Source organism: Opisthocomus hoazin, chromosome 6 (assembly GCF_030867145.1).
Source record: "Opisthocomus hoazin isolate bOpiHoa1 chromosome 6, bOpiHoa1.hap1, whole genome shotgun sequence".
NCBI classification, from domain to species: Eukaryota; Metazoa; Chordata; class Aves; order Opisthocomiformes; family Opisthocomidae; genus Opisthocomus; species Opisthocomus hoazin.
Window position 1 is genome coordinate 80,238,229 of NC_134419.1, and position 27,916 is coordinate 80,266,144.

Here is a 27,916-nt window from a genome sequence, read left to right on the forward strand (position 1 = left end):
TGGGGAAAAAAATTGCTCAAAATCTGCTTCCTTTCGATTAAGAAATAGAGAGAGAAAGACTGTTTCCTAAATGAGCTTAACAGTACCCAGAAATATTAAAAAAGTCGTTATAATGGCTATATGTATCTCCATATAAAGGAGAATATATACATACCTGTATATTCATTGCATAATTGATGACTGGGAGGAAAGAACTGGTGGCCAGAGGAGGGGCCCAGTCTCCCGCCCGTGGTACGAGCAGAGTGCCACTGCCTGACAGAGCCCACCTCTCTATGCCCTGACTGGAAAAGCTGCGAGAACACAACCTGGTTTCTCCCTTCCAGCTTTAACATCATCGTCTTAACCACAGCTTCATTTCAGCACAAAAGACACTTGTGGGGCCACGGGGAAAAAAAAGGGGGGGAGAAGTTCCAAAAATTCCATATTTTTTCAAGCCTTTTACCTCCTCTTAGTGCGCTGCTTTTCCATGAGGTATTTTAAGACGTTAGCTCTTGAGCTAGCACGGCACTCCTCCAAGCTCCGAATGAAACCTGCCATGCTTGGTAATCACAACAAACCGCGGCAGCCTGAATGAGTCGTGCTTTCTCCCTTCTCCTCATCACTCACTCTGCTCTACCATTCACGATCCATCTGCATCATTAAAAATTTCCAAAAACTGAGAAGAAATTCTCAAAGAAACAGAAACATCGTATTAAACCAGATTTTGGTCTCAGCGTTCCTCTGGACACAGGAGAAAGTTCTCGCCGTGAATGCTTTCTCCGCCGGCGTGCCCAGACACAACACGCGCAGCCTCCCTGGTGACGCCGACGCCGCACGCGCTCGCCCCGGAACGCGCCCAGCCACAGAGCCCGGCTCATCCACACGCCGGCCAGCAGCCCAGCGAAGCGACACGTAAGCCTTTATTTTAACTGACACGGATGTCTCGCCTGCCTGCCTGGAATTCACCCAGAGCGTCTCTCAGGGCAGCAGACCTCAGTGCTGACGCCCACCCATCCCCAGCCAGGGAACTCTCCCCAGAAAGGCGGCTCCCAGCCACCTCAGGTACACGAAGGCGAACTTTGCACATACGTAGGCATTTTTTGTTCTTTTTTTAAAACTGCCACGTGAAGTGCTGGCTGGCTTCACCCAGCGCCAGTAAGAGCAGGGGGCCGAGGCGTGGTGGCTCCCGCGCCGCGGGGTGGGACGCGCTGGTCCGGGCGGGGGGCAGCACCCAGCCCACACCCACCAGCCGACGCTCCTCGGCGCGAGCCAGACCAGCTCACGTGGAACTTCCTCGTTCAGAGGAATTTGGCGGACTCTGCGCCCCAAGAGTCTCCAGGTTCCTGGGGACTCAGGTTTAGAAGCTTCATGCAGCTCTGTATCTGCCCGTTTTACTTTTTTAATGAGTATGTAATTTACAATATTGAACAAAATATGGAATAAATACCACTTGTCACTATCCAATGCTACAGCTTCCCTTAAGCCTGTAATTACTTACAAAAGCCTTTTACTACTGTACAGATCTCCCACAGATCTCTCCCTAAGTTCAGGCTGGATCTAAAGACTGTCGTCTGAGCAGACGTGAAATTATTTCAACCTACGTACCCCTCCAGTTTGATCTGCCCCAAGGATGAGGAGAAGAGGAGAAATACACGCTACTTATGCTTACTGAAAGTCCCCAAAAAGTTCAAGCCCAGACTCTGCGTGGCTGTGCTGGTCCAGGCTGCGCAGCGATGCCTCGCCGACACGCATGGTCCCCTCCAGCAACGGGCTCTGGAGGAGAGGACGGCAGCTAACGAAGGAGGAGGGGATGGAAAGAGCACAGCTAATGTGGGCTCTTCTGCCTGCAGAGCAGCACGAGTTAAAAATGGGGAATGGCACCCGAGCCAGGCATGAGCCCCCTGCACTCCCCTCCTGCCGAGCCCCATCCTGCCTGGCCCCCGGGTCCCCAGAGCTGGGGAATCGCCCTCCATGGCCCAGCCAACACCTGCCTACATATGCAACACACACACACATATCCCAAGCTTAGTGCCCAACGGGGTTTGCAAAGCCCAGACTGCACGGGGGCCTTCCAGCACCTCCCGGGCTGCGCAAGCCCCCGGCCCGCACGCTAACCAGCGCAGAGCCGTGGGGCCAGGACAGGGTCCGCGGATGGAAAGCTAGCTCTGCCGGCTTGTGGTAATGGGTTCGAGCTTGTATCTTTAAACATAAGGTGTTTTGTCATGTCTTTTGGGCAGGAAGTACTCAAAATGCATTAATGCCTTGCTCTATTAACAAAGAAACTATGGCAACCCACACATAGCTGCCAAGAGAATCACTGAAACAAGGTTTAATAGTTAATAAGCAGCCAGATGATGTCAGACTCATCTATTAAGACCAGTTTATATCTGCCTATTAGAACTTAATGTCCCAGAAAGTTGGGTTGGCCAGGATTAAATAGTCTTCCTTTTAGCCCAATTACCAGTAATAAAACCAATTTCCTAAAGAATAGGGTAGAGTTGTCCAAAATGTGGTCAGACCGTGCCTGTGTTTCATTGCACAACTATTACGCTCTTTTTGTTAAGGAGCAATTTTCTAGATGTCAGAGATGTGAATCAAAATTTAATGTAATGTGTGTGTTATAAAAATGGAAATTGCAGAAGTTGCTCACAGAACACCCTGACTGCCAGGCAGCCTGCATCACGCGCGGAGGGAATCAAAGACTTTGCTAAATTTCTATTTGTGTCAATGCGTTTCTGAAGTGTACTGGAACGATTTCTCTTTTTTTTTAACTGAGGTGATCACGAATTCTTAAGAAACAATTTTCAGTGAAAATCAGTTTCTAAAATGCAATAACACTCATTTTAGAGAAAAGCATTAAGCTAGCAGATATACTTGTAGAGTGTTTTGTTCTCCTACTTGGGCACGTCTGCTGCGAGGAGACCCCGAGACTCCCACGGCTCTGCACGGCGCGTAGGGGGGACCACGTCCAGCAGCTGCAGGCCAGGAGTCGTTAGGGGCTGCTGCTGACGCGGCCGCCCGAGTCCAGAGGGAGACACGCTGACACCGTGAGTCTGTCACCCAACACTACGGAAGACCTGGAGACTCACCGTCAACTTAATCCAGTGGCTTTGGCCAGCATCACCTCCAAAACAGTAAAGAAAAACAATGTTTGTATGGAAAGAATGTGGTATTATAAATGCCTACAAATATCTGCAGGGTGGGTGTCAGGAGGATGGGGCCAAGCTCTTTTCAGTGGTGCCCAGTGACAGGACAAGGGGCAATGGGCACAAACTGAGGCACAGGAAGTTCCGTCTGAACATGAGGAAGAACTTCTTCCCTCTGAGGGTGACGGAGCCCTGGAACAGGCTGCCCAGGGAGGTTGTGGAGTCTCCTTCTCTGGAGATATTCAAGACCCGCCTGGACAAGGTCCTGTGCAGCCTGCTGTAGGTGACCCTGCTTCGGCAGGAGGGTTGGACTAGATGACCCACAGAGGTCCCTTCCAACCCCTACTATTCTGTGATTCTGTGATTCTGTGATATGTGAAACACTAAATAACCAAAAAAATATTAACATATTACCAGTCAACACAAGCACAAAAAATGCCATAAATGTGTGCCAGTGAGTCACTGACTCTCTATTACCGGGCTACCAAAGTAACGACCGTTGGAGTTTGAAAATCAGACAGGGTTTCTACTAAGCTGAGAGTACTGCAAACACGGTAAGGGACGACCCTCGCGCTGGAACAGCTGGGCTTCTGGCTAGGCAGGACAGAAACACACCCCGAGTCACGATAAAGCGAAACAGATGCAAGGGGCCAAGGCTGCAGAGCAAGCCCGGCCCAACGCGGAGCGGCTGTTCCACCGCGTGCCCCCGGGCGAGACTTTGCTGCAGCTCTGTGAGATTAACTAAGGCTACCAAGAAATCCACTTTCTTAGCTGGTGACCCTGGCAAGCTCTACAGAGCGAGAAGCCAGACGCTGAGCAGGTTTTCAGCTGCACGGATGAGTTATCCATGCAGGAGATTTCCCAGGACCACAGCACATCGTCTAGAAGCCAGCTGCTGCCCCCGGCTCGCAGCGCGGTGCTGTGCCCGAAGCACCCTCGCCTGCAGAAACAACAGCATCCCAGGAAGCCTGTCCCACGAGGCTGGCTGCCCATGCTGCTGGAAGTCTTCCATGATGTCCAACCACTATTTCCTTCCTTCCTGTTTATTAAATCAGCTACCGCTCATTCTGCTGCTGATGGAGATGGAGAAAGAGGCATCCCCTCCCTCCCTCTGGCACCGTCCTCCAGTCCCAGACCAAAGGCCGCGTCCCTCGCCCATTCTCCACAGGTCGGAGGTCCTGGTCACCGGCAGTGGTCCCCTCCAGTCCCTCCCCAAGCAGCCGCAAGGCCCCGGGGAGCGGTGCCGATCGCACCCAGCCAAGGCTTCGCTACTGATCAAGCCCCCACCAGCTCCAGGCATGACGTCTTTTCTTGCAGGGCTGCTCTCTAACCAATTTCTTCCCAATCACTCACCACTCCGCCGCTGCTGTCATCACTGGAGACACAGCATCTGCAGGAGCATCCCATCAGACTGCCTGACACTTCACTTTGTCTCTGGTGCTCTCTATTCTTAGCAACTCTCTGCTCACTGATCCTTTAAATCATCTCATCTTTGACCTATTCCATCTTCCACAACTCACTTTCATTTTAGTCTCCAGTGCTGCCTCCCCTGAAATCAATCATAAAACTCTTAATACTTTCAAAGGGAAAGACGGGACATTATCCCTGGACTATTTCTAGCTTTCTTTTGATTACATCTGACTCCACTCCCCTCACGCGCAATGCAAAATTAAAGTCCTCTGGCAACAAACTCCTCCACTTCTCCAAGCTTTTTGCACCAACCATCTCTCTAATCAAGCTGCAAGCCAGAAACCTCCGTTCGGCATCGTAACTCCAGCGCAGCCGACAGCAGCCGCGAGGCGGCTCGGAGGGGACGCCGGGGAACGAGCGCCGGTTTCCCCGGCAGCCCCTGGCTCGGCCATCGCCGTCCCGGGCGGCCGGGGGGAGCAGAGCTGGCACCCACGAGCAGCCGCCCCCGCAACGCCCGCCCCGAGCCCAGCCGGGCTCACGAGAGGGTTCTGCCTGATTTTGCCCGATTTCAACGCATCTGGCAACTTTGTGGTAGCCAGAAGAGAGGTGTGAAACCGGTGCCTGCCGCCGGAGCTGGCTGATCCACGAGCACACAGGAGAGGTCACCGTGAGCCTGCACGCATGAGGCCAGGCCAGAGCTCATGACCACTGACACGCCTGGGCAGCCCCAGTGTTTCAGGAACATGAAGCGTATGATTTCGTGGAGCTTCTCACGCGTTAGCATCCACTCCATAAAGAAAAACATTCTCAGCTCTTCATGTGAACATCACAGGAGGGATACGGAAACGTTCCCTTCTCTATGAAGTGAACAGCTGAATAACACATAACAGATGGACCACATTTGGATCCATCTATCATAAATATAATATTCACCATTTGGAATAAAACGAGCGGTGCAGCTGTCCATTGTCCCCACTTGGAGGGGTTGTGCTCATTAAACAAGCAGAAACCAAGTGGCTGTGGAAGGAGAGCAGCAGATCTTATGACTCTGTGACGATGACAGCACATCTTGCCAAAGATCCCAAACGGCCGGGGAAGCGGTCACTTTGGAAGGGAGAGCCACCCTGCATGGAGACCTGGACAGGCCGAAGAGTGGGCTAGCAAGAACCTTACAAAGTGCCACAAAGAGGCCCTGCACCTGGGAAAACACGATGCAGGAGCAGGGCACAGGCTGGGATGTGTCCAGCTGGGGAGCAGCTCTGTGGGAAGGGACCCGGGGGTCCTGGTGGGCAACAAGCTCAACACGAGCGACCAGCGTGCTGCTGCGGCAACGCAAGCCGGCAGAGCTACAGGAGCCGTTCCCCCGCTCTACTCGGTGCCCGCCAGGCCCCGCCTGCAGTAACAGTGTGCTCAGTTTTGGTCCCCGCTACACGGAAAAGACAAGGACAGGCTGGAGAGGGTCCAGTGAAGGGCCACAAAGACGATCGGAGGACTGGGAAGCCTGCCACAGGAGGCGAGGCTGGGAGAACGGGGTTTGTCCAGCCTCGAGAAAAGCAGGCTTAGGGGAGACCTTGCCACCATGTTCCAGTATTTGCAAGGTGCCTACAAAGACGAGGGAGACTCCCTTTGCACAGGGAGCCACATGGAAAAGACGAGGGGTAACGGGTCCAGGTCACTGCTGGAGAGATTCCGACCGGATACAAGAGGAAAACTTTCCCAATGAGAACAATCAGCCACTGGAATAGCCTTACCAAGGCAGCAGCGGATTCCCCAACACTGGACACCTTTTAAGATGCAGCTGGACAGGGTGCTGGGCCATCTTGTCTAGCCTGTGCTTCTTCCAAGAAAGGTTGGACCAGCTGATCCTTGAGGTCCCTTCCAACCCGGTATTCTGGGATTCTGGGATCTTACGCAACAACGGCGCGACTCGTCACAGCTTCATGAGGGCCTCACGCCATTCACGCACATGGAAACCAAAACACGGTCCTGCAAAGCCTCTGGAGAAAAGACATCTTCTCCTGTGGGCAGCACCACTGGAAGGAGCAAGACTGTTCACCTAACTCACTGCCCAAAGAAAGCGCTGTACTTTAGGCAGGGTTGCTTCTCCTGTATGTGTTTTGCTACACAAACCCCACAACAGCTACAAAAGTAAGCAATAATTAAATTGCAACCTAATCTGTCGTCTTTATTTATGATAAATTATGAATTACTGTATTATGGACACTCATTAAATTCAGAATGCTGCTAAATAAAATATATCAATATTCATAACTCCCCAATCCAATGCCCACATAATTTAATAATAACAGCCTTGCATGACTTCAGCGAGGCCAGCAGCAGGCTGTACTCGGTGGATTCAGGTCCTGTGGGGAGTAGGCGCAGAAAGGAGTATAAATCTAAACTAGGGATGAGATGACTCAGACAAGACCGTTCGAATGAGGCAGACGATAAAAATACCCAAAAGGCGTAAGAGGCAAAGCTCACAAACACTCCTTTGGTTCCAAACCAGCAAGGTTGGGCCCATTTGTTCTCGCTGGTTGCCAAACCAAACCCTGCGATGAGACGGGAACAAGGTTAGGGGCGAGGCGGGGGGCGGCTGGCAGGGACACGGACCCTCCCGGCTCCCCACGCCGGCTGCTGCAGCTCTGCGCGGGGACAGAGACCGCACCACGGCTGTGCCCGCGCCCTCGGCTCGGCCGCACCGCGCTGCGCCTGCTCCCTCTGCGGCCGTGACATCTTCCACAGCAAATGTGTGCAGAAAACCAACACGGACATTTATCACTTTCCAAATTAAATCCCTCCAAGGACAGATATTAATTTCTTTGAAGCTTCAGTTCTGGAGCAGAATTAGCTATTTTTATTTTATTACTTTAAAAAGTAAATTTTTGTTAGAAAACTGGAGATTTGCCTCTTTCAGAAGTAAGGATTTTCTCTCAGTAATTGCCATTAAGTAATGGACACTCATTTAATTAAAGACTCTCTGTAATTTGACAAGAATCTCTAGAAATAATTTCTCCCTCGAATTACCTCCTCGAGAGGTTTTTCAACAAGACATAAATAAGAGAGCGACCTTCACTGGGAACGGGGGGGGTTCACAGAACCCCGGCCGGGAGCCCCAGGGGATAAGGGCTGCTCCTCTCAGTGCCAACCGGGGCGTATCTGACCTGCAGTCAGTGGCATATTAAGACCCGTTTAATCACCCTGGAGTCCCAAAGTATCTTCCAGAAAGAAATTCAAACCCTCGGCTTAATTCGTCCTCATCTCTGTCAATGGCCCGACTGAGTGAGGGGAAATGGAAACTGTCGCCCGAGAGCTCTTCAAAACCCTATTCTTAATTAACAGTGTGTCAAACGTGTGCGGCACATTTCAATGATATTTTGAAAGACGTGTACTTTGTAAGTGATTCCTTGTTAACTAATTATGAAATGCAAAGTCATTGCCAATTTGCCATCGCAAGACAATGCTACAGCTGCTTTCATACCGACACAATAGGCTCAGACGTTAGAACAGATCCTTCAAAGGCAGTAAGTGATTAGCAGGAGAATCAGGCCCTTCTCACAGTAAGTGACAATTGAAGATACCTACTGTTTTGAACGGAGAACTCACTCCAAGACTTAAATATTGTATTCCTGCTATATTATCTGAAGCTGCTAACTCAAAATAAATGAAGACACAGACGTGGTTTTCTCTTTTCTTTCAGTTCCCTTAGCTCCCTTCCCAAAGGTTCACCCAGTTGCTCTCAGTGACGTCTCTGCACAGCATCTGCTTCTTCCCTGCACACAGGCTGCAAAAGCGAACTCGAAAACACCCACAGTGCAAGTTCAGCTCCAGCTGACTTTGGTTTCAGCGACTAGGCTGCAGCGCGACAGTGCTTCTCTAATAACCGTACCTCACATTAGCAGAACATCTTTGTTTACGCCAAACATACCACATAACATTCAGCAGTATAGGAGGAAGAAGGATCGTAATTAAATCTGTACTGTAATTGTCAAAACAAACAAGCAACATTTATTTTGCTCATTTGCTGACACAGATTCACAGTGGAAGTGGAAGAACGAACGTGCTGGGTGGTGGATGGAAGTGGATGGAAGAAGGGGTTGCAAGGCTGGGCAATGAGCAACGGACGGAGAGACAGCAGCCAGGACGCAGGCACCCATCGGCGGCGGTGCAGGCAGCGAGAGCGCCTCGGTGTCAGAGCGACCACCGGAGAGCGATGAGCTTAAAATCATAAGAAGTGATAAGTCTAAAAGAAACAGAAGCTCCAGGCAGCAGAAGAATCAGGCACCATTCTCCCGTTCCTTCCCCTGGTTTACTTCTCCCGTTTCCCGGCACACCACTGCACCGTCCCCATGCCGAGCCTGGAGAGCACAAGTCCGGCGTGGGAGCAAAGCCCGGCCCGGGAGGTCTGAGCCCAGCTCCACGGGTGCTTCCTGCCCGGCTGGACGGGGCACATCTCCTTCGTCTGATAGGACCCCCTCTCATCAGTCAAACTGGCCGACCGTAACGCCCGGACACTCGCGCAGCCACAGAGCAAAGGGGCACTCCCAGCCAGGACAGACGGACACAGCCTCAGCAAGGGGCTCGTCCCGCAGAGCATCGCTGCGGGATGGTGCTGCGTCACACGGGCTAACGTTTCGGCGTGATCACAGCCCACAGAAACACCTAGAGTTCCTCTGCGGACAGGAGCCTGCCCGCATCCCAACGCATCAAGCACCAGCTCTCTGAAGCACTTGTAGGAAGGAATGTATCTATGTGGGACATTCGTTTGACAACACTGTGAAGGCTTCACCTGAGCTCAAAGCCTACCCAATGTTGTATCAAAACCTGCTTTTGCAACAAGCCTTATACAAAATTTGCAAAATGTTAGTATGCAAAGAACTTGCAAGTACTGGAATTTCCCAAAAAGGTTAAAACAACAAACTGGGGGAACGGAACTGCCACTTACATTAGACACGGGAAATCTGACCTTGGACCTACTGGAACAACCCCAATCGCACTCGCGACAGCGGGTCCATGCGAGGAACACCAGGGTGACACAGCTGAGGGACGTCTGAGGGACACAAGGAGATGAGGTCCACACAGGTTACATCCATGTCCTAGTGAGAAAAAATACTTTTTTTTCCCAAATGTGCTTATATTTATGGCAACATAAGTAATTTCTTACATTTAATGATTATTTTTGACCGCAGCTACAGCTCAGACCTTCTCCCAGTCCGGTGAGCAGGCTATTGCTGGTGGCAGAGCAGAGGCGACAGCAGTGGGACAGTGCTGCTCGGACAGACGCCGTGTGTACCTGGCGTCTGCCGAGGCTTGCTGACCCTTCACAGGGGACTGCCGAGGCCTGGGCACGAAGGGACCCCCCGGCACCGAGGTGCCCTGAGCCCTGCCCGGCTCCGGTCCCCGCGCGCTCTCCTCTCGCTGCATGCCGGCCTTGCCACGGCCGCACCGCCCGGCTCCCGGCCGCCCGGGAACGGCAGCAGCCCCGCGCGCCGCTTCGCTCCCCTTTTTGTTTCTTTAAAGATTTTGACAATGCCTGGATTTTGCTTAAAATCAGAGCCGGCTGCACAGCGCGCAGCAGAGCGATGTCTGAGGTGGAAGATGCCGTGCATGCAGCCGACTTCCCGGGCCTGAGTAATTAAACAGAAGGAGGAACAGGCACCCATCGAGCGCCCAGCCAGACGGGCACGGCCGCAACCGGCCGGCTCCCTGGGTCACTCCCTGCCGTAAATGTCACTTTATTCTTGCTATTTTTCTTTATGCTCTGTGACATTAACGGAGTAAATTTAGAAACAACAGGCTATTTCTTTATATAGCAACAGCCAACCTGTGGAAGGCAGGGCCCCGAGGCTGCAGTGGAACAGATTCTCCAGTCATTTTTCCAGGGCTGTCAGCCCGTGTTACCACTAGCAGGCTGACAAGCGAAGCGAGCAGTCGGGACGCTCGCACTCCCTGTCACGCAGCACGCTGAGGGGCAGGAGACCATCCCGCCCGGCGTGGACACGGCGTGTTCAGACGGCTCCGAGTCCGGTTGAGAGTAGCAACCACCCAGAAAGTCCAGGAGTGCTGCCAGCTGGTGAAGAAAAATGAGGGGAAATTGTCTCAGCAGCTGCCTGCGGACGGGGAGAGTTCTGCGGGAGCTCTGCCGAAGGGAGCGACGCGGCCCCGCTCGCAGCGCCGAGCAGCTCCGGTACCCGGCCAGCGAGGAGCAGGGGCTGCCGGGCGCAGGGCATCCCGCCTGCCGCTCCCGCAGCACCGCGCACAGCCGCGGCGGCCCGCGACCAGGCCTTCCGGTTGCCATGGAAATACAGACAATAACGAGCAGAAGAGTAATTGTAGAGATGCACCCGTTGCTACCGTGAAATCCAGTGCACTTTATCCCGCTGTAACAATATCCCAACTCCCGACGTGCAACGACACAAATGCTTCTTAGAGGGACGGAGCCATTTTGGAGAACAAAGCAAAGCGATGCTTTGTATTAAAAGCTCGGGGAAATGGCTTTCATGAGTGTTCAAAGCAGACAGACCATCGCTAATCTTAGCACCGTACCACTTGGAAAGGCCCTGACACGATTTGGAGGATTTAATACATTCATTAATAGGAAAATTAGCAATATTAATAATTAATAATGCTTTTCCAAGAAAGAGCGATCCACATTAAATCCAGTAACCGTAGGTAACTGAAGTCCTCAGACTTGGCGTATTTTTTCTGTGTACCTAAAGAAAGCAACAAAGGCTGCTCAAAGCGGAGAGGAAAAGGAGCTACCTACTTTGTGTTTAACTTCACGTTTTATGCAGAAACAAACACTGAGGTATTGTGAAAAAATTATTAGGCTCACAGCAGCAACTGGTGTGTGGCTGATCATACACGAGCGGCACAGTCCCCTGTATTTTCAGGATAAATAGCCCCGCAGCTGTTTGTACCGTGGGCGTCGATCCTCCCTGCAAGCCCTGCGCTGCGCGCACGGGGCCAGGCAAAGAGCAGAAAAACCCCCGGCTGCCTGCCGAGCCGCCCCGGCTTCGCGCTCCAACCGAGTGCTGCCGAGCCTGCGGCCGGGCGCACGGATCCGCGGCACGGCTCCCAGGTGCCGGGGAGCATCCCGCTCCGCGGGCAGCACCCACGCTCTCCCCCGGCCACGCCGGTCGGTGCCCGCCCCGCCATCCCGCACTGCCGGGCCACGGCGACGCCGCAGCACCGCGGACCATGAGCCGCAGGGACGCTCGCTCCACCCCTCGGGTGACACACATTCCACCACTTTGGATTTGGGTCTGCTCTCAAATACCACCAAATTCCGATTCCACCAAATTCCACCAGGACAGCACCTATTTCTCCCACCCCCTCACGTCTGTTTAACCGTAACTTCTTTCCTGCAGGAACTCTCCTCGCACAATTGTCTCCGATCTCACTGAAGGCTTCCATGGCATTATCATAACACAGCTGCATTAATAAGGTTGCTCTGGTGGCTTTCCAGGCACCCTTCGGGTCTGTCATCCACCACTCCCTAACTTGCCCCCCCCTTTACTGCACTCCTGATGAAGGCACAGAGCATTCGGGTTTCAAGTGAGAACAAGACAGAATTCAGCATCACCTTCTTTTAAAAAAAATACAAGAGACCCTTTTAGAGGTCTGAGACAGAAAAAATGGGTCTTTTGGGGAACAACCGTCTTTATTCAATATCATATATTCTACACCATTTACTCTATGCTTCCTGACTATCATTGCTTTTTACAAATAAATCCAGAAAGGTTAGGGTTTCCTGGAGAAACAGGAACTCAGTAACTCGTAACGAGTCTCCACGAGTATTTTTCATGATCAGCTGCTTCTGGTTTTTAATCAAAAGAGGCTTTTACTACCTGCCACACCAGCAAATTCACTGTGGGACACGAAAGACAGCCTTGTTCCTCCTGCTACTTCACTGTGGCTGGTGATGGCTATCAGAACATTGGAAAAATAAACCAAAAAAAGCTGTTCGTACACCAGCCAGATCGCTCTGCCTACTTTCTACTGCAGCAGTGAATCTATAGGGTTAAGACGCTAACTCGGCAGTAGTTCAGTTACCAGATACACATCCATCATCGCTTATCGTCTGTGGGTGTCTAGGAAGCACTTCATCTGCAAGAGCTGCGATGGAGGATACGCTTCAAAACTAAACGCAGTTTTCTTGCTTTTTAGCACATATATACTGTAACTCTAGTACATGCTGCAATTACCGTGTTTAAGGATGGTCTCAGGTACAGCAGTTCATTCCATTTGAGTACCATAAAGAAAAGCGAAAACAAAAAAACAAACCTCATGAAAAAGAGCTGGAGTTGTCAGTTATATTCATTTCTTGGCATTTCTTGGACGGATTAGCACCGTGGAAATGCAGCTGATGTCTGGTTTGGGGCTGGTTTTTTTAACCATATGCACATTAATGCACACACTGGCATCGCCATGCATTTCTCCGTGGCTCACGATTAGCCCAGCGGTGCTCTGCTTCCCAGGAAGGGTCACCGCGGCACGGCCCCGCTCGCTGCCGCACCACCGCGATGCCGGCGCCGACTGAGCACAGCACTGCTGTGATGCCCGCACGGCACGGGGCCAGCGGAGCCCCCGCCACAGGCAGCCTTAGAGGAGAATACGCACTGAACTACAATAATAAGAAGGCTTTCGTCCTCAACAGGCAGCAGTTATATACATATATTTAAAAGCTAACGAGTCCTTCATTTACTCACGTTGCGATGTGAGCAGTGTGCAGTATCTGCATGTGTGTACATCGTACTTGGAGTTAATTTATACATTCCCCGCGACAGCCCTGTCAACACAGCGATGATGACTTGAAAACAAACTCTGGATTTTCTTCCCAAGAGCAGCCACCGGTGGGGTTTGCACCGCGCGCCTGGCTCCAGGGTGCTATTTCAGGCGCACGGTCCTATCTTTGTCCCGGCGGCTCACGAGCAGCAGGCGTGCTCCCAAAATACCTTCCGCCGGGATCAACGGACGCGCTGCTCTCAGAGCCGCCGCAGTATTTTAGCGCCTGCGAGAACACTGCTACTCAACTGGGCTACACTTCTTTGACAAACACAGCTGAAGGGAGGATACGCACCGCGGGTCGGCGTTGCCGGCGGCTCCGCGAGGGTCTGGAAGGCAATCAAAGCACCCCAAGCACACTGCGGCCCCGGGAGCCGACGGCTCTGAGGCTGGCGAACGCCAGCCCCGGGCCAGAAAAAACGCACTGCCGAGGCCGGGGTGCAGCCTCCCCGCCACTGCCGGTGGACTCACACCTGTTCTGTTCTGGGTTCTGCCACACATCGAGTCAGGCAGGGTATTTCACACAGCTCTGGCGACAGACGGGGTTCTTTTCTTGCAAAGCAGGAAAAACTAGGACCAAGGCAGCATACAAGGGCGGCTGTTAGTCACACGTGCTTGCGATGCAGGCAAATCTGGAAAGGAAAAAAAGAGCCACAAGAGATTCAATATTTGAGGATACTTTTGCGGGGTAGGCTTGACCCCAGGTAGGAGCCATGCTCCCCTTCAGCGCTCCCTGAAGTCACCAACAAATCCGTTCTTCATTTCGGAGGTGTCAGAACAGACTCCCTCGGTGGCCAGGCCACGCCGACGCATGCGGAGCACTGCGGGGACTGCGCCTGCCCACTGGTACCCGCAGGAGCACGGGCGGGTGACCACAGCCACTCAGGATCACTTCAACCTCGCAACAGGAGAGCAGACCCAAGCGCACCGACAGCGGGGGTGTCAAACAGAATTACTCACCAAGTTCACCTTCTCTGGGGAAAGCAGACATCCTACTTCTGCGATAAGAAATTCTCTTGAACACGCTTATGCACCAGCTCACTCTGGCATCGCTCCCCCTCCGACTGCGGCCGGCACCGCTGCGGGGTGCAGCCCTCACCCCGTTCCCCACCGCAGCGGTGCCTGCGCGGGGAGCAGGCGGCCCTCGGCAGAGACCCCCTGCTTGCATGGCACAGCACGGCACGGCAGCTCGGGGACCCGGGCACAGATGGCCTGGGGGGCCTGAGCGCATCCCGCAGGGTTCTGCCTCCGCTCAGCGTCCCCACGGCCACGGTCCGACAGCCCCGGGCTCTGGGGCTGGCCCCGGGGAATGACCCCCGCACAGCCTGGGTGGGACAGCAAGGCAAGAGCCGGCAAGGGCCAAGGCCCCCTGCCCCGCGGGGACGGGGAGGACCGAGGCCTCCCGGAGAGAGGAGGGGGCGCGGCGGGGGCACCCTGGGGATGCTGAGCTAAGCGCTCAGAATAATCCAAACCAAGGCCAGAGGAAACACGAACTGAAATTACTTCCAAAGTAGCACCGCGGGGCAATCAGCGATTGAATTGCTTGTTGATGTTACTCAGCATTTTCATAAACAGAAGCAATTTGTTCTAGTTAAAAGAAACCTGTTATTTTTTTAGATAATTTCACACATTGATTTTTATATCAGAAAGCCATGTAGAAAAACGTACAACACACTGAAAATATTCATTAATCAATCAGTAAGTTCGCCTTGTCGCAACGGTGCTTGTTTTGACACCTGCTTGCAATTCTCCTGCTGTGGCATTTAACGGACAATAAAAACGAACTGAACTAAACGAACAGTGACTGCAGTGCCCAGCACCCTGCCCTCGCACCGCACCGCAGCTGACGACAGGGCTGTTTTGCTGTCACTGGTTGCTATGGAGTTACCGAGGGACTATCACAAACCCCCGGTTCGCAGGTGTCCAAGCAGTCAGCTTGTCCAACGGACACCTTCAGGCGGCTTCCAGATGGCCGGCGGGTCCGACCCACGAGCCAGGAGACAGGGAGCCGCGGCCGGCCGGGCTGTCCGAGCGGAGCGGTGCGGTACTGCCATCAGCACCCCGACGCGAGCATCTCTTCGCTCCACCCGGAACGCCTGCCCGGGTCGCCTGCGGAGCTGTGCCAAAGCCTCAGGACCCCCGAGCTGCTCCAGACCCCCAGTATGAAGCCGACAGGCAGTGCTTGTGTTGGAGGCTAAGCCACGCGCGCCCGCACACGGGGGAGAAAACCCAAGCCAACCGCCCCATCCAGCTCCCCGCTGTTGCCCACCATGTGCGGCTTTATCTGCATCTCCCCCCGCAACGCTTCTTGCACAGGCATCGCTCGCCATCCAGGGGACTCCAGCATCACGCTGAGCTCACAGCAACAGCTCAAACCCACGCCGACTTTCCTGGTAGTGTTTATTACCGGTTAAAGGTGCAACGATGTATGAAAGCAAATGAAAACATGTCAAGGTCAGAGCCAGGGGGCACTCGAGTCGCCGAGCTCTGGACGCTGCCCACCCACGCAGGGACGATGGGGAAGGCTCCCAGCCCTCACGGAGACACGCGACCGGCACCGGCTGGAGAGCTTATCGCTTCATCCCCGTGCTGAAGGTCCTGCCAAGCTGCTTTCTGGGCTGGAGGAGCCACTGCTCTATGGCAGTTCAGAGTTTTGAGCAAATCTAGAATCGGGCTTGAATGTGAAATTATGAGGACTGCTTGAATGTGTATGAATTATTCATGTGATTATCACATGCGGCATCAAGCCTTTAAAGTGCAAATTATTTGGGACCAAGCGTTAGCCTTATTTTCTGTAAAGCATAAAGCACGTTTTCCAACAGCACAAACAATCCAAGTCTAATGTATATCATTTTCTGCGTTTCCTACTTTCTGGTCTTGCCTGCCAGTTTCCATTAATACTGGGGAACCAGTAAAATTTAAAGCAAATGCGCAGTACACAGCTTTCCAGTGGGTTATATGACATTTCTTTTACAAGGTAATTTATCATGCTACATACCACAGTTTAAAAAAAAAAAAAGGTCTTTCAGAAGAGATGTAATATCCTTCTGAGTGCAAAACCGCACTGAGTCACGGAGGTAGTCGTGTGGCCAGCCAACATCGGCGGCAGCGGCGGCAAGAGGAGATTTACCCATCACTGGTCTGACTCGGGAGGTGGCTGTGCCTCCAGCGCTGGCGGGAGGGACGGCTGGATCCACCGCCGTGGCTGCACAGCCCGGCCGCGGGGCACGCTCGGGCAGGTTTCCCTTCTCAGGGCAGCGGCTTGCGGGTGTCTGCAGCGTGCACTGATGGGGAGCGTCACGCCTCGGCAGCACACGTGCTGTGCAGTGCTTCAGAAGTGTTCTTTCTGCACCTGGATTAGCACCAAAATGGTAGCAGCAGTAACAAGCTCTTTGTGAGGAAAACAAAAATGTTTCACCCCACGTCCAGAGCCCCCTGAGCTGTGTACACGTCCTGTGCTACTCGCGCAGTCAGCAGAAAACAGATCTGGAAGGATCTTGACTGACCCTGACAGTCCTGGATGACTGACTGACCTCCAAAGCAGGGGACTTCCCAAGTATATAATTTACTCAATTTTTTGGATAATTGTAATTAGCATTCGTTGCAGCCTACACCTCTGCAGGTGTTTTACCTAATCCTCATGGAGAACTGCTTGCTCAGAGGAGGAACCTGAGCTTCAGCCCAAGCCCTTCCAAGCCCCTTCCTTCTCACCCTTGCCAGTATACTCAGGCATGAGATCAAAAACACATGGGAATTCTTCAGGCGACCATAAAAGGGGACCTACGTTAGGGCTTCTCCACATGCCCTTATACTGAATATCCTGCCTAGACCTCAATAACACGAAATGCCAATGCCAGGAAGTGTCTCGGCTTTCTTGTCAACAGAAGGTTCTTTGAGTTTTCCTGTTCCCTTCTTTTTGCCCCCTGCCTGGTATCTGAGATTTATACATATATATATATATATATATATACACACACCGCCAGGTATCTGATATATATACACATATATGATGGCCTGTGCTGCCAGCTGGTAATCCCTCTAAATTCACAGGACAGAAATCATACGCCAGTATTTTAAGCAGTGATGCCAATGTGCCTTTTGTTGGAGGGTGGGGGGTGTTTTTTTGGTCGGAGAGTTAACCTGAAATGAAGAAAGGAAGAAAGCAAGATTTTTTTCTAAGCAAAGAGAGCTGCATTTTCCCTTGTACAGACCACGCAGAAATGGGAGACCCAAAGCAATGCACCAGTATCTACAGCACCACGCTTTTACGTCTTTACTCTTATCCTCACCACTTTGCTTCAGAGCTACTCGGTGCTCTTTCTCCAGTGCTCCAATACGCTGTAACCAGCATATTGCCCATATAAATATCAAAGATCACCTATATCTTCAGACAGCTAGGCTGTAGCAAAACGAAAACCTTGGACAATAAGGTAACTTTCCATGTTGGAACAGCCAACAGCAGGTTAACCTGAAAGCTACTCAGAGCACCATCAGCCTCAGAAGCCCACCAGGTCCCTGCTGGTGCCACTAGAACTGAGTAAGTGTATCTTTTGGAACAATAAATTAAAATTATCAGCTTCCAGAACTGTCAGCTGAGCTGTAAATACACTACATTGCCATTTAAATTAATTACACAGCACGGCTAACCATCAGCCTATAAGGATTCAGCGTGCACAGCCAAATCAGCAAGCCGCCGAATTCAGAACACCCTTCAGTGCCTGCATCTCTTTTCTAGTGCCAGGTATCGGAACGGGCCCTGAACAACAGGCTAGATGTAAATTAGCACATCAGCGTTCGCACGCTGTCATATCTCATTGCTTAGCAGTATTCAGAGCTGCCTGTTCCCACACATCCTAAGCACTTTTAATTTTCCGTAACTGTCACCTAAAGCAATTTAATTCCTGAAGAACAGTGGGAGCGGGAAAAAGGACACCAACATTTACGTCCTCTTGTTAGGAGAAGCCAAGTCGCTTGCAAGTTATCCCGCCTCTCTTTACTTTGGGAGATAAATGCCAAACCAGAGATTAGCCGTCGTCGTTCTCCTCCCTGCTGCACACCCACCCATACACCGGCACACAGAGCATCTGGGAGACACAGAGCCCTCCGTGACTGCCGTACGGCTTCTCTATAGCCTGTAGCCACATCACACAACAGGGAGATTATTATTTGTGATTATTATATTATTTGTGTAGGTGCCTCATTAGGGGATCCTAGGACAAGGTGGTAGAAACCACACATTAACAAGAACCGCAGCCACAGAACGCTTCGTGGACTGCTGAATGACAAAGCGTTTGGAACTGCGGCTGGAGAGCAGGTCGACGGAAAAGAAGGGGAAAAGTCGCTCCTGCTTTTACATCCCCCCGCTGACCACGAGCGACGGGCTCCGCAGCTCCCCTGCGCCGCACCTCCAGACGGCACACGCTCGCCGGGTGGAAAGGCCAAGTCCTGACCGGGGCAGAGAACACCGCTGCAAGCCAGCACCCTTGTTCCACACAAACATCACCCACCACGCTCAGTTTCAGGCATTCCCAGAGAAACAAAGCGGGATTCAAAAGCAGACACACGTTATCCCGCTGCCTGCGTGGACTGCTCCAGCCAACGCCTGCGACCCCCTGGCAGGCGAGACCCGAACCAGCCGTAGGCACTTTAACCCACTTACCACTTCGGAACCAGAGGTTCATACAACAAAAGCACCAAGCCGCGAAAGAGCAACTTTTTTTCATTTCGAGGAAGGTTTTACTCGTCAAGCGACACGCGCCGACGTTCCGCCAGCCGCCACACGAGCTGATCCGTGAGTGCCCTGGCAGCCGGGCACTGACGGTGCGGGCTCTCTGCGACGTACCTGGCACCATCAGCTCCATCTTGCTGCACTCGTACCCCCAGAGAACTGCGGGCATCGGTGGGAACGCCAGCAGAGCTGGGAAGGTCGCCGTGCCGGCGCCAGGAACGTGGTCAGTAAGCTGTTCAGATCCCTAGCAGCGTGCTCTTGCACGTTCTTTGGAATTCACAGCAAGCCCACTTCAAGCCGATCGTGAGGACTGCGGCCTTCGCAGAACAGACCAAGTGCTAACTCGGTCTAACATTTTACTTGAATTGTACTTCAGACAACTTTTTCCTTTTACTTTTCCCTTCCTGTCAGTCAAGCATCCCAGGAACTACTGCTGGATTTGTTAATTTTTTTTTAACTTAGCTTCATGCACACAGCCTCAGCTGCTCTCAGGGTTTGTTCTACCCCGATCTCCTCTGTTTAGACCTCCCACAGACACAGGAGCTCCTCGAGGCCTCGCAGGACCTCTCCTCCCTCGCCTCCAGAAGATGCGGGGGTGATGCCGCAGGAGGAAGCACGCTGCGTGCCGGGCAAGCCAGACTCCAGCGTTCAGGGTCCCCAGGTGGGAAGAGGCCACGCAGGAGGAGGGCTGAGGAACGGGAGCGTGCACGGCCAGCAAGTCAGCCCCAGACCCCATCCGCACCCCGCTAGCGGTGACCTTGTGAAAGGGGAAACGGCAAAGTGAAACCCCTACAAAGATGTGAAAGAACAAGATACATAATGGAATGCTGCAAACGCGAAATTTCCAGTCTCTGTGCATACTGTATTCTCTCCGTGAAAGGCAGTTTAGTTTTGTAAATAGTTGTAAATTACAAGATTTAAACAAAAATATATGTTCTTAAGGCAGCACAAGTGAAAGATACAGCACGCTCTTTGGTGAGCAATGGCAACGCATTTCCACAACTGTAATTTTCAGTGTTCAAAGGGAGACGCTTTGTCCCCTTTCACCAGCACAATCCATAATGGTTTTTCTTCAGATTTCTTCCAGCGCTATTGAGAACAGACCACGGCCTTCAGCACGGAGAGTGACAGCAAAGTTATTAATTATTTCTGAAGGAGAAAGAGAGCCAGTAACCCAAACGTCGTGCTTATTAATACACACCTTCATGACACGCAGTTACCAAGTTCTGTGGGTTTAACCTATTTCTGCATTACACAACAGACTGAAAAGCTTCAGGCTGGAGAAGTTCTCAACCCTGTGGCTGAACAAGGAGCATCGGCTCTGCTGGGGAGGCTGGGGGCAGCCAGCGTGTGGCAAGAGCCTGTCTCTGGGCAAAGCACACACAGAAAGCCACGGATCCGGGGAAGCGAGATTTAAAGCAAAAACAAAGCACTGCTGACAATACTAAACACAGCTTTTCTGACACCTCCTTGTAATTCCCACTCCCTCCTCCCCCCACTTACTGACTTAGCTACCACTTTGACAATACATAAAGGCTTTTTTCTCTTGTTTTTAAATAACAGGGAAAGGCATCTGTGCTCCCAACCCACAGCCACAGCCAGGCTATGAAAAAAGTTTGCCTTGCAATCTGATCAGTGATTACTTTAATAAGCAATTTGCAGAGCACGGGAGCTGAACATATCTGCATCTGACCCTAACTAAATGGGATTTGGGACTTTATAACCGCCTTACTGGTCATTACTCCACAGTTCTCCAACCAGAGGGCAATGTTTCCTTCCCAGGGCTTGAAATCCCAGCCCAGCTGAGACGACAAAGCCCGGTGGTGCGAGGAGCCAGCCACGGCAGGAGGAGCGCGGTCGGCAGCAGCCGGAGCAGGGACGATGCTGCCGGGCAGTGCCGGCCCCCGGGGACGTGGGGACCCAGCCCAGGCCGTGCCAGCCACCCCGTGAAAAAGCAGCGTGTGGTTTGTGACACTCGGCACCTTAGGGAGGGAGAGAAACTCCTCCTGCTCCCTGGGCCAGGGCCAGGACTGTCCCCTCTCCCAGGGTCCCTCTCCTGCCGGCGCGGCGGGATGCCCCCAGACCCGGGGCAAACGCAGCGGGAGGGGTCTGGGTCACCGCAGCGGTACGGGGTGCGTGGCGAGGCCGGGCTTTGCTTCCCGTCCTTTCTGTCGCTCCGGCACCTCCCACAGTCTGCTGGCGTGCCCTTGCTTCCCTGAGGGTCCCAGCCCCTGGAACAACTACAGGGGGGAATCCCGACTGGAAAAACTAATGCCTTGTGCTGTGGAGAACGCAAAAAATAGGCAACAGGAAGCAGAAGGAGGAACGTAAGCAGCTTGCCAATCTGCAGCGATGGAACTCCTGGCTTCAAAGCGATGTGAGCTGACGATGACACGTGGGTCTGAGCATCCTCCTCGAAGCTGCAGCTGGAGGCACCGCACCCTGCAGCCCCCAGCAGCCCCCCGCAGCCGCCGGTGCCGGCTCGGCGGAAGGTGGCTGCAGGACGACAGGTCGGAGCAGGAGGCAGGCTCAGCACCAGCGTGCACGGCTCGTTCCCCGTACATCAGCCAGCTCCACGAACGAAGCGCTCCAGCCTTCGCTCGCCAGGTCTCCCAGGCGGGGCCGGAGGGACACACGCTCCGGTGTGTGTGTGTAACCCCCCAGCCTGCCAACACATGGCTTGAAATTAAAATGGGGGTTATTTTAAGCACTTTCCCCCAGGTTTTGCAGCTTCTCGCCCGTTTCCATGGGGACGGGCGCCATGCTGCGCAGCTGCTGAGGCTCTGCAGCCTCCTGCGAGGAGGAGGAGGAGGCCAGCGGGCAGGCAGAGCGGGGACCGTGCGTGTCCCCGCCATCGCCGCTCGGACTGCGAGAACCCCTGGAAGCTGTCGCGCTTCGGCAAACCGCCCGGCCAGGAAAGCACCACGGGACACGTAACAGCTTCCTCGCTGTACCGCAGACACACGCTTCCACAGGACAGCGTTTCCCGGCTCAGAAACTCGCCGCAGGCACTCGCAGAGCGGCTCTCCCATCACCCGACGCGCCCAGCCACGGGTGGACCAGGCACCACGAGGCGAGGTGCCGCGGGCCGGCGCCGGATCGGGCCCCAGAGCCCCAGGGAGGGGGGACGCACCCGCCCGCGGCCCCGAAGCCCCCGGGATTACCTGAGCCCGAGAGCTTCAAACAGAGATTGCCCCTTGAGAGGGGAAACACAACCCCCCACGGCCGTTTCACCCGGCCACAGACCAACCCCATGCGCAGGCTCACTCGAGTCCGATGGGTTTGCTGTACCTCCGGGCTGTAAAACCGGGAACTTGCTTGAAAAAGTTGATTTTGATGCAAGAAGGATAAACCCAGGAGACTGCACTCGACCTCCTTGCAAAAAGCCATCTGCACTCTGGCGGGGAGAGTCAAATAAGGGATGTGTAAAGAAGCGATCGAGACAAGATACTAATCACGGTGCAAGTAATTGGGCTGCAGCATTAAAACCTTGTAAATCAGCTGGAAGCCTAATTCAGGGTCAGGAAGCAAGCAGCTAGCCTCCCGACCACTCACCTGGGCGTAAGCGAGGGAAGAACAGCTCAGCAGAAAGCACCAGATGGCTTTACATATTCTCATGTATATTTTACACACACTTTTTTAGTAAGCCACTTTGATTCAGGAGAAGTTACAACCAAAATGCACTCCTGAAATTCCTCTTCAGACACAGCCGCACGTACAGATCCCTCACGCTCTGTTTCTTCCCCCCTCTCACACCACACAGCTGTGGGGAATGCGAACAGCTCCAAGTGTAAGGGTGCCTTCATTTCCTATCGCTCAGCCCTGCTTCCCAAGCCCTTGCAACTCTGCTAAATGCCTTTTCAATCTTCAGGTTGAAACATTCCCATTGGCTTCACAATGACGGGTTTGCCCCATTTAGTATGAAAAACAAAACAAAATAAAAAATAAACAGGGAGGGGATAGTGTCAATAAAACTTGCCTGGCCGTTTCACAGAACAACAACCGAAGATACTTTCTGCCCACATGAAAACCAAGCCCTGCGACCGTGGGCCGAGACATGGCAGTGCCCCGTGCCCGGCCACGGAGAGCCGACGGGTCGCACCAGGCAGCGGGGCAGCCGGCACCCGGGCCGGCTCTGCCGCAGTTCCGGCGAACAAATTCACTGACCAACTAAGCAGCTTTTAAAAGGTTCTTACAGGGATAAATAAGAAAAGCCAAAAAGCTTTTAGAGACAAAGGCTTGTTTCTTCTGACGGACAACAGCACGTGGTGATAACGACAAATCCACAGTACGCTTCGGTGCAGCTTACTGAGCCCGCCTTCTTCCAGCACACCATGACTCCAAGAGTGCTCGCAGCCCTTCTATTCTTTCACCTTATCTTCTCCTTCCCATCCTTTTCACACCCTTTTTTCAGGCCCCCCTCTCACTACCTTTCTCTGTTCAGAAACAGGCACCTCGCCAAGAGCCAGCTGTGCAGCAGGCACCACGAGGCAGCGTCTCTAGCTGGGCAGGCTGGAGCCGACGCGGACGCGCAGCCAGGGACCACGCCGAGCTCCCCGTGTAAATGGAGCCAGCTGAAGCTCACAGAGCAAGGGGAACTGAGCTCTCGTGTACCAGGGCTTTCTGGAGGCACGCACAAAACACGCAGAGGCTCTCCTTTCAAAGTCAGCTTTTCTGTTAGTTGAACCCCAGCCCTGCAATGCTCAGAAATATTGCAAAGGTTGGATCAGCAAACACGAAACAGCACGACGTGCACACCGCGGCCAAGGACAGCACCAGAAGCCTGTCAGAAAGATGCAGATGCACTTCCTCCCCCACTGCAGCTCAGAGGAAACGCAAAGGATCGGTCACACTTGACCCGGACCCAGCTCCACAGTCAAGAGACATTACCTGAACCAGGGGAAAACTGGGGGGCAGGGGAGAACACAGCACCCAGGGAGGGGTGCGAGGAGGCAGCAGGGTGGTTGTTCCTCAGGCACGACCCCCCATAGCACAGCTCCGCACCACCGGGCCCTGGGACGGACAACGAGCCCGCGCTGCACGCAGGCTGCATCAGCACCAGCCTGCCCAGGCACGAGCCCTGCCGAAGCAACGAGACCAGTCCCAGCACTTACAAAAACGATGCTGAAGAAAGCGGAGAGGGCTGAGAGCAGATCCACGGGACAGACCCACGAATATGAAGTTCACCCTCGGAGTCAGGGACTTGGAGAGCTCAACCCACGCGTCCCACCAACGAGGATGCCAGGCAGCCGCGGTCCCAGCCTGCTGCTACACCGAGACAGGGACGTGGCAACAGGAGCTCCTCCGGTTTGTCGAGGTGAGATCCAACAGCAGGAAGCTGAGGTTGGACAGACACAGGCTGGAGGAGAAGGGCGATTTCTAACTGTGAGGTTAACAGCAGCTAATCCTCCAGGGCCGGGCATTTGACACCGAGAGCACACACGCTACTGCCCGCTCCCAGGAAACCCCACCACGCTCTGGCTTAGCCACACCGGTTTGACTCGAGGCAGTAATTCAGTGGAGTCTGGAAACCGGTCCCAGGCAAGAGGACTGCAGGGGTCTGCTTGCCTCAGAAATCTACACATTTGGAGTTGGACTTGTCTGAGGGTAAACAGTGGGCCTTGTGTCACTACTTACTAGAACAAATGCTAACCTTCTATTTACATACACCTGTCGTAATTAAAAGAGATTAACCACTGGATTTAGAGATTTAAACAGTCAGATTCATTCTCATATATCCATCACTGGGAACTACCTAAGACTAAAATTGCATATACTAATCTGTGGTTTTCCTTTTTTTTTTTTTTCAAATTTATTTCACTTTAAATTGTCATCACTCATAATTCCTCCACATTATGTCACACACAAATCCAAAGTATTAACTGGCTTCTTTATGTAAGGAAGTTATTGGAATGTCTTAAGCGATCTCCATAGCAACCATGCCGTGCCAGTAAATATGAGTTCACCAGAACAACACTGTAACTGCTCTGAGCACACACACGAATAAGCAAGGACGAAAAAGCAGGCAACATTAAGAAAGTGATGTCCTAGTAAGTCTCCACTATTGCAGAAGCGCTGCTTGAGAACACCTTATGAGATGTTACCGGGTTTTTGTCAGCGGTCATTCACCTGCAAAGCTCAGTTTCCCTTTATTGGCTGCACACAGGCTCAGTTCGGAACGAAGTGCTTTCTGAATTACGTAGCAAAGACTCCAATTTAAGCGTTTTCACTTGGCTCACTTGCTGTTCCTGCTGACCCACCACATCCAAGATGAAACGCATTTTCCACTGGGAGCACAGCATGCTGGTGAAGCCCACTGGAGCCGCACGGACCCAGCCCCACGCCCACCGGCCGTGGGAAGGGACGGGGCACGGGGCCGGAGGGATTTCGCGGTTCCTTCCAACAGCAGTTCCGCTGTGCCCTTCAGTCCCACCGCAGCACACCCCTCGGGCAGCGCGCTGGCATTCTAACGGATGCTTTCCCTACACTTCTGTAATACGAGACGCAAGGGTTAACGCTTCCATGTCACACCGAGTTGTTCATGAACACTTGTTGCCGGCACCAAGCAGCCCGCTCTCCCTAACAGCCCACCTGATGCAGCGGCCCAGCAGCAGCGCCCCAGGCTGGGGGCTGCTCCGCTCCCCGGCGGGCCGCCAGCAGACCCAGCGCCCACGCAGACCCCAGCACCGCCTGCCCTGAGGCTCCCGCCAACGCGAGCACCCAGCTCCGGTTCCGCTGGTGCAGAATTCCAGCACCGGGGGGCTCCCGCCAGCGCGCAGCCGGTGTCCGGGGCCCCGCGCAGCGCTCCCCGTGCGCCGGGATCGCCCCCGGCCACCCCGCCGCCGCCCGCCGGCCTGAGGCCGCTCCCGAGCCGCCTTCCTCCGGCCCTCGAACCCTCACCCTGCGCCTGACCAGGCACCGCGGCATTTCACGGTGTGATTCTACAAAAACCCCTTCAATCTGAGGAGAAGGACCCCGCAGCGGCGTTTTCCCACGCCAAGCAGCTTCCAGAAGTTTGGCGGCCAGCGGCTCCCGGTCTCTCCCCGTCAGCACCGGAGGTTTCCCTGCGCGGACCGAAACCGCCCCGCCAGGCCGCCCCGCCGCGCCTGCTCCCGGGGGCTGCCGGCGGGCACCCCCCGCGGGGCTCCGCGGGGAGCCCGGGCCCCGCCGCCACCCCGCGCCGGGGGCTCGGTCCCGCCGCCCGCACCGCGCCCGGGCCGCTGGCGATGGGCAGCCCCGCCGGGCCGGGCCGGGCCGGGCGGGGCTCAACAGGTGCCTCCCGGGACAGCGCGCCCCGGGCCCGCCGGCCCGCACTCACCGTCCTCCCGCTCGTCGAAGACCGGTCTCTTGGAGGAGGAGGCGCTCGCTCCCATCCTCTTCTTCCACTTGCCCCAGTGGAACATCGGGGCGAGGCGGATGGCATGCCCCGCGGGCGGCACCGGGCGCCGCCAGCCGCCGCCAGCCGCCGCGCTCACCCGCCCCGCATGGCAGCGCCCGGCGCCGCCGCCGCCCCCCGCGCCCTGCCCGCGGCGGCTGCCGCAGCGCGGCGGAGCGGAGCCGAGCGGGCGGAGCGGCGGGCGCCGGGCGGCCGCAGCGCGGGGGGGCGGGAGCAGGCGGGCGGCGGGGCGGGGCGGGGCGGGGCGGGGCGGGGCGGGCCGCCCTCAGCGCAGCGCCCCCGGCGGCGGCGGCAGGGCAGGGCCGCGGCGGCGCCCGCAGGTGCGGCCGGGCCGGGGGCCGGGGGCCGAGGGCCGGGCCCGCCTCTCCCCGCCCGCCGCCCGGCCCGGCCCGAGGTCGGTGGGTTAGGCCCGTAGGCCCGAGGCGGCGGTTCGTACCGACCACCGCAGCGCCAGCAGCACAATAAACCGAAGTTAGGAGAATAATTAACGCCCGGACTGTGTTCCCCAGGTAGAGCCCCAGCCCGGACAGCGCTGTGGGCCCAGATCCCCAGGGCCCTCCGGCGCCGGCGAGAGGACATCGCCGCCTGGCGCCCGCCGCCGCGGGCCGGGCTCTGCGGGCGACATCGGCCGGCGGCGGGGGGCCAAGGGTGGGAGCGGGGTCAGGGGACCCGCAGGTGACTGGGAGCCCCGCCTGGGAGCAGGGCCTGGGGTCCCACAGGCGGTGGGGAGCCAAGGGTGGGAGCAGAGCCCGGGGACCCGCAGGCGATGGGGAGCCCCAGCTGGGAGCAGAGCCCGGGGACCCGCAGGCGATGGGGAGCCCCAAATCGGAGCAGAGCCTGGGGACCCGCAGGCAGTGGGGAGCCCCAAATCGGAGCAGAGCCCGGGGACCCGCAGGCAGTGGGGAGCCCCAAATCGGAGCAGAGCCCGGGGACCCGCAGGCGGTGGGGAGCCCCAAATCGGAGCAGAGCCCGGGGACCCGCAGGCGGTGGGGAGCCCCAGCTGGGAGCAGAGCCCGGGGACCCGCAGACGGTGGGGAGCCCCAGCTGGGAGCAGAGCCTGGGGACCCGCAGGCGGTGGGGAGCCCCAGCTGGGAGCAGAGCCTGGGGACCCGCAGGCGGTGGGGAGCCCCAGCTGGGAGCAGAGCCCGGGGACCCGCAGGCGGTGGCTGCGTGGCTGCCGGGCGCGGCACACGGAGGCCGCTCCGCGGAGGAGCAGGGGTGCGAAGCCTCCAAGGCTTGCTTCCGAGCTTTAAAACAGACGGTAAGTCAGATGCCTCCTTTTCCCAGATCTCTGTTTCCTCTGTAAACCCCCGGGCCTGCGGCTCTGCTTTCAAGGGGTCAGGAGGGAAGTGTCGCCCGCAGCCGCCGTCGCAAACAGCCTGCCGACACGCGGGTTGCAGAGACTGCAACTGTTCCGTTCTGCTGCATGAACTGCTAACGCGTACGGAGGGCGAGCTCTGATGGGGAGCC

At 55.0% G+C, this 27,916-nt stretch overlaps 1 protein-coding gene across 1 annotated transcript in view; it reads right to left on the reverse strand.

Annotated features, from left to right (window-relative positions):
- Window positions 1-26,527, reverse strand: part of STK32C (serine/threonine kinase 32C) — an 87,458-nt gene extending 60,931 nt beyond the window's left edge. The window contains exon 1 of the mRNA XM_075423996.1: window positions 26,369-26,527. Within this exon, the coding sequence (XP_075280111.1) occupies window positions 26,369-26,453 (85 nt within the window). The 5' untranslated portion in view covers window positions 26,454-26,527. The remainder of the gene's footprint in view (window positions 1-26,368) is intronic.
- Window positions 26,528-27,916: the final 1,389 nt, after the last annotated feature.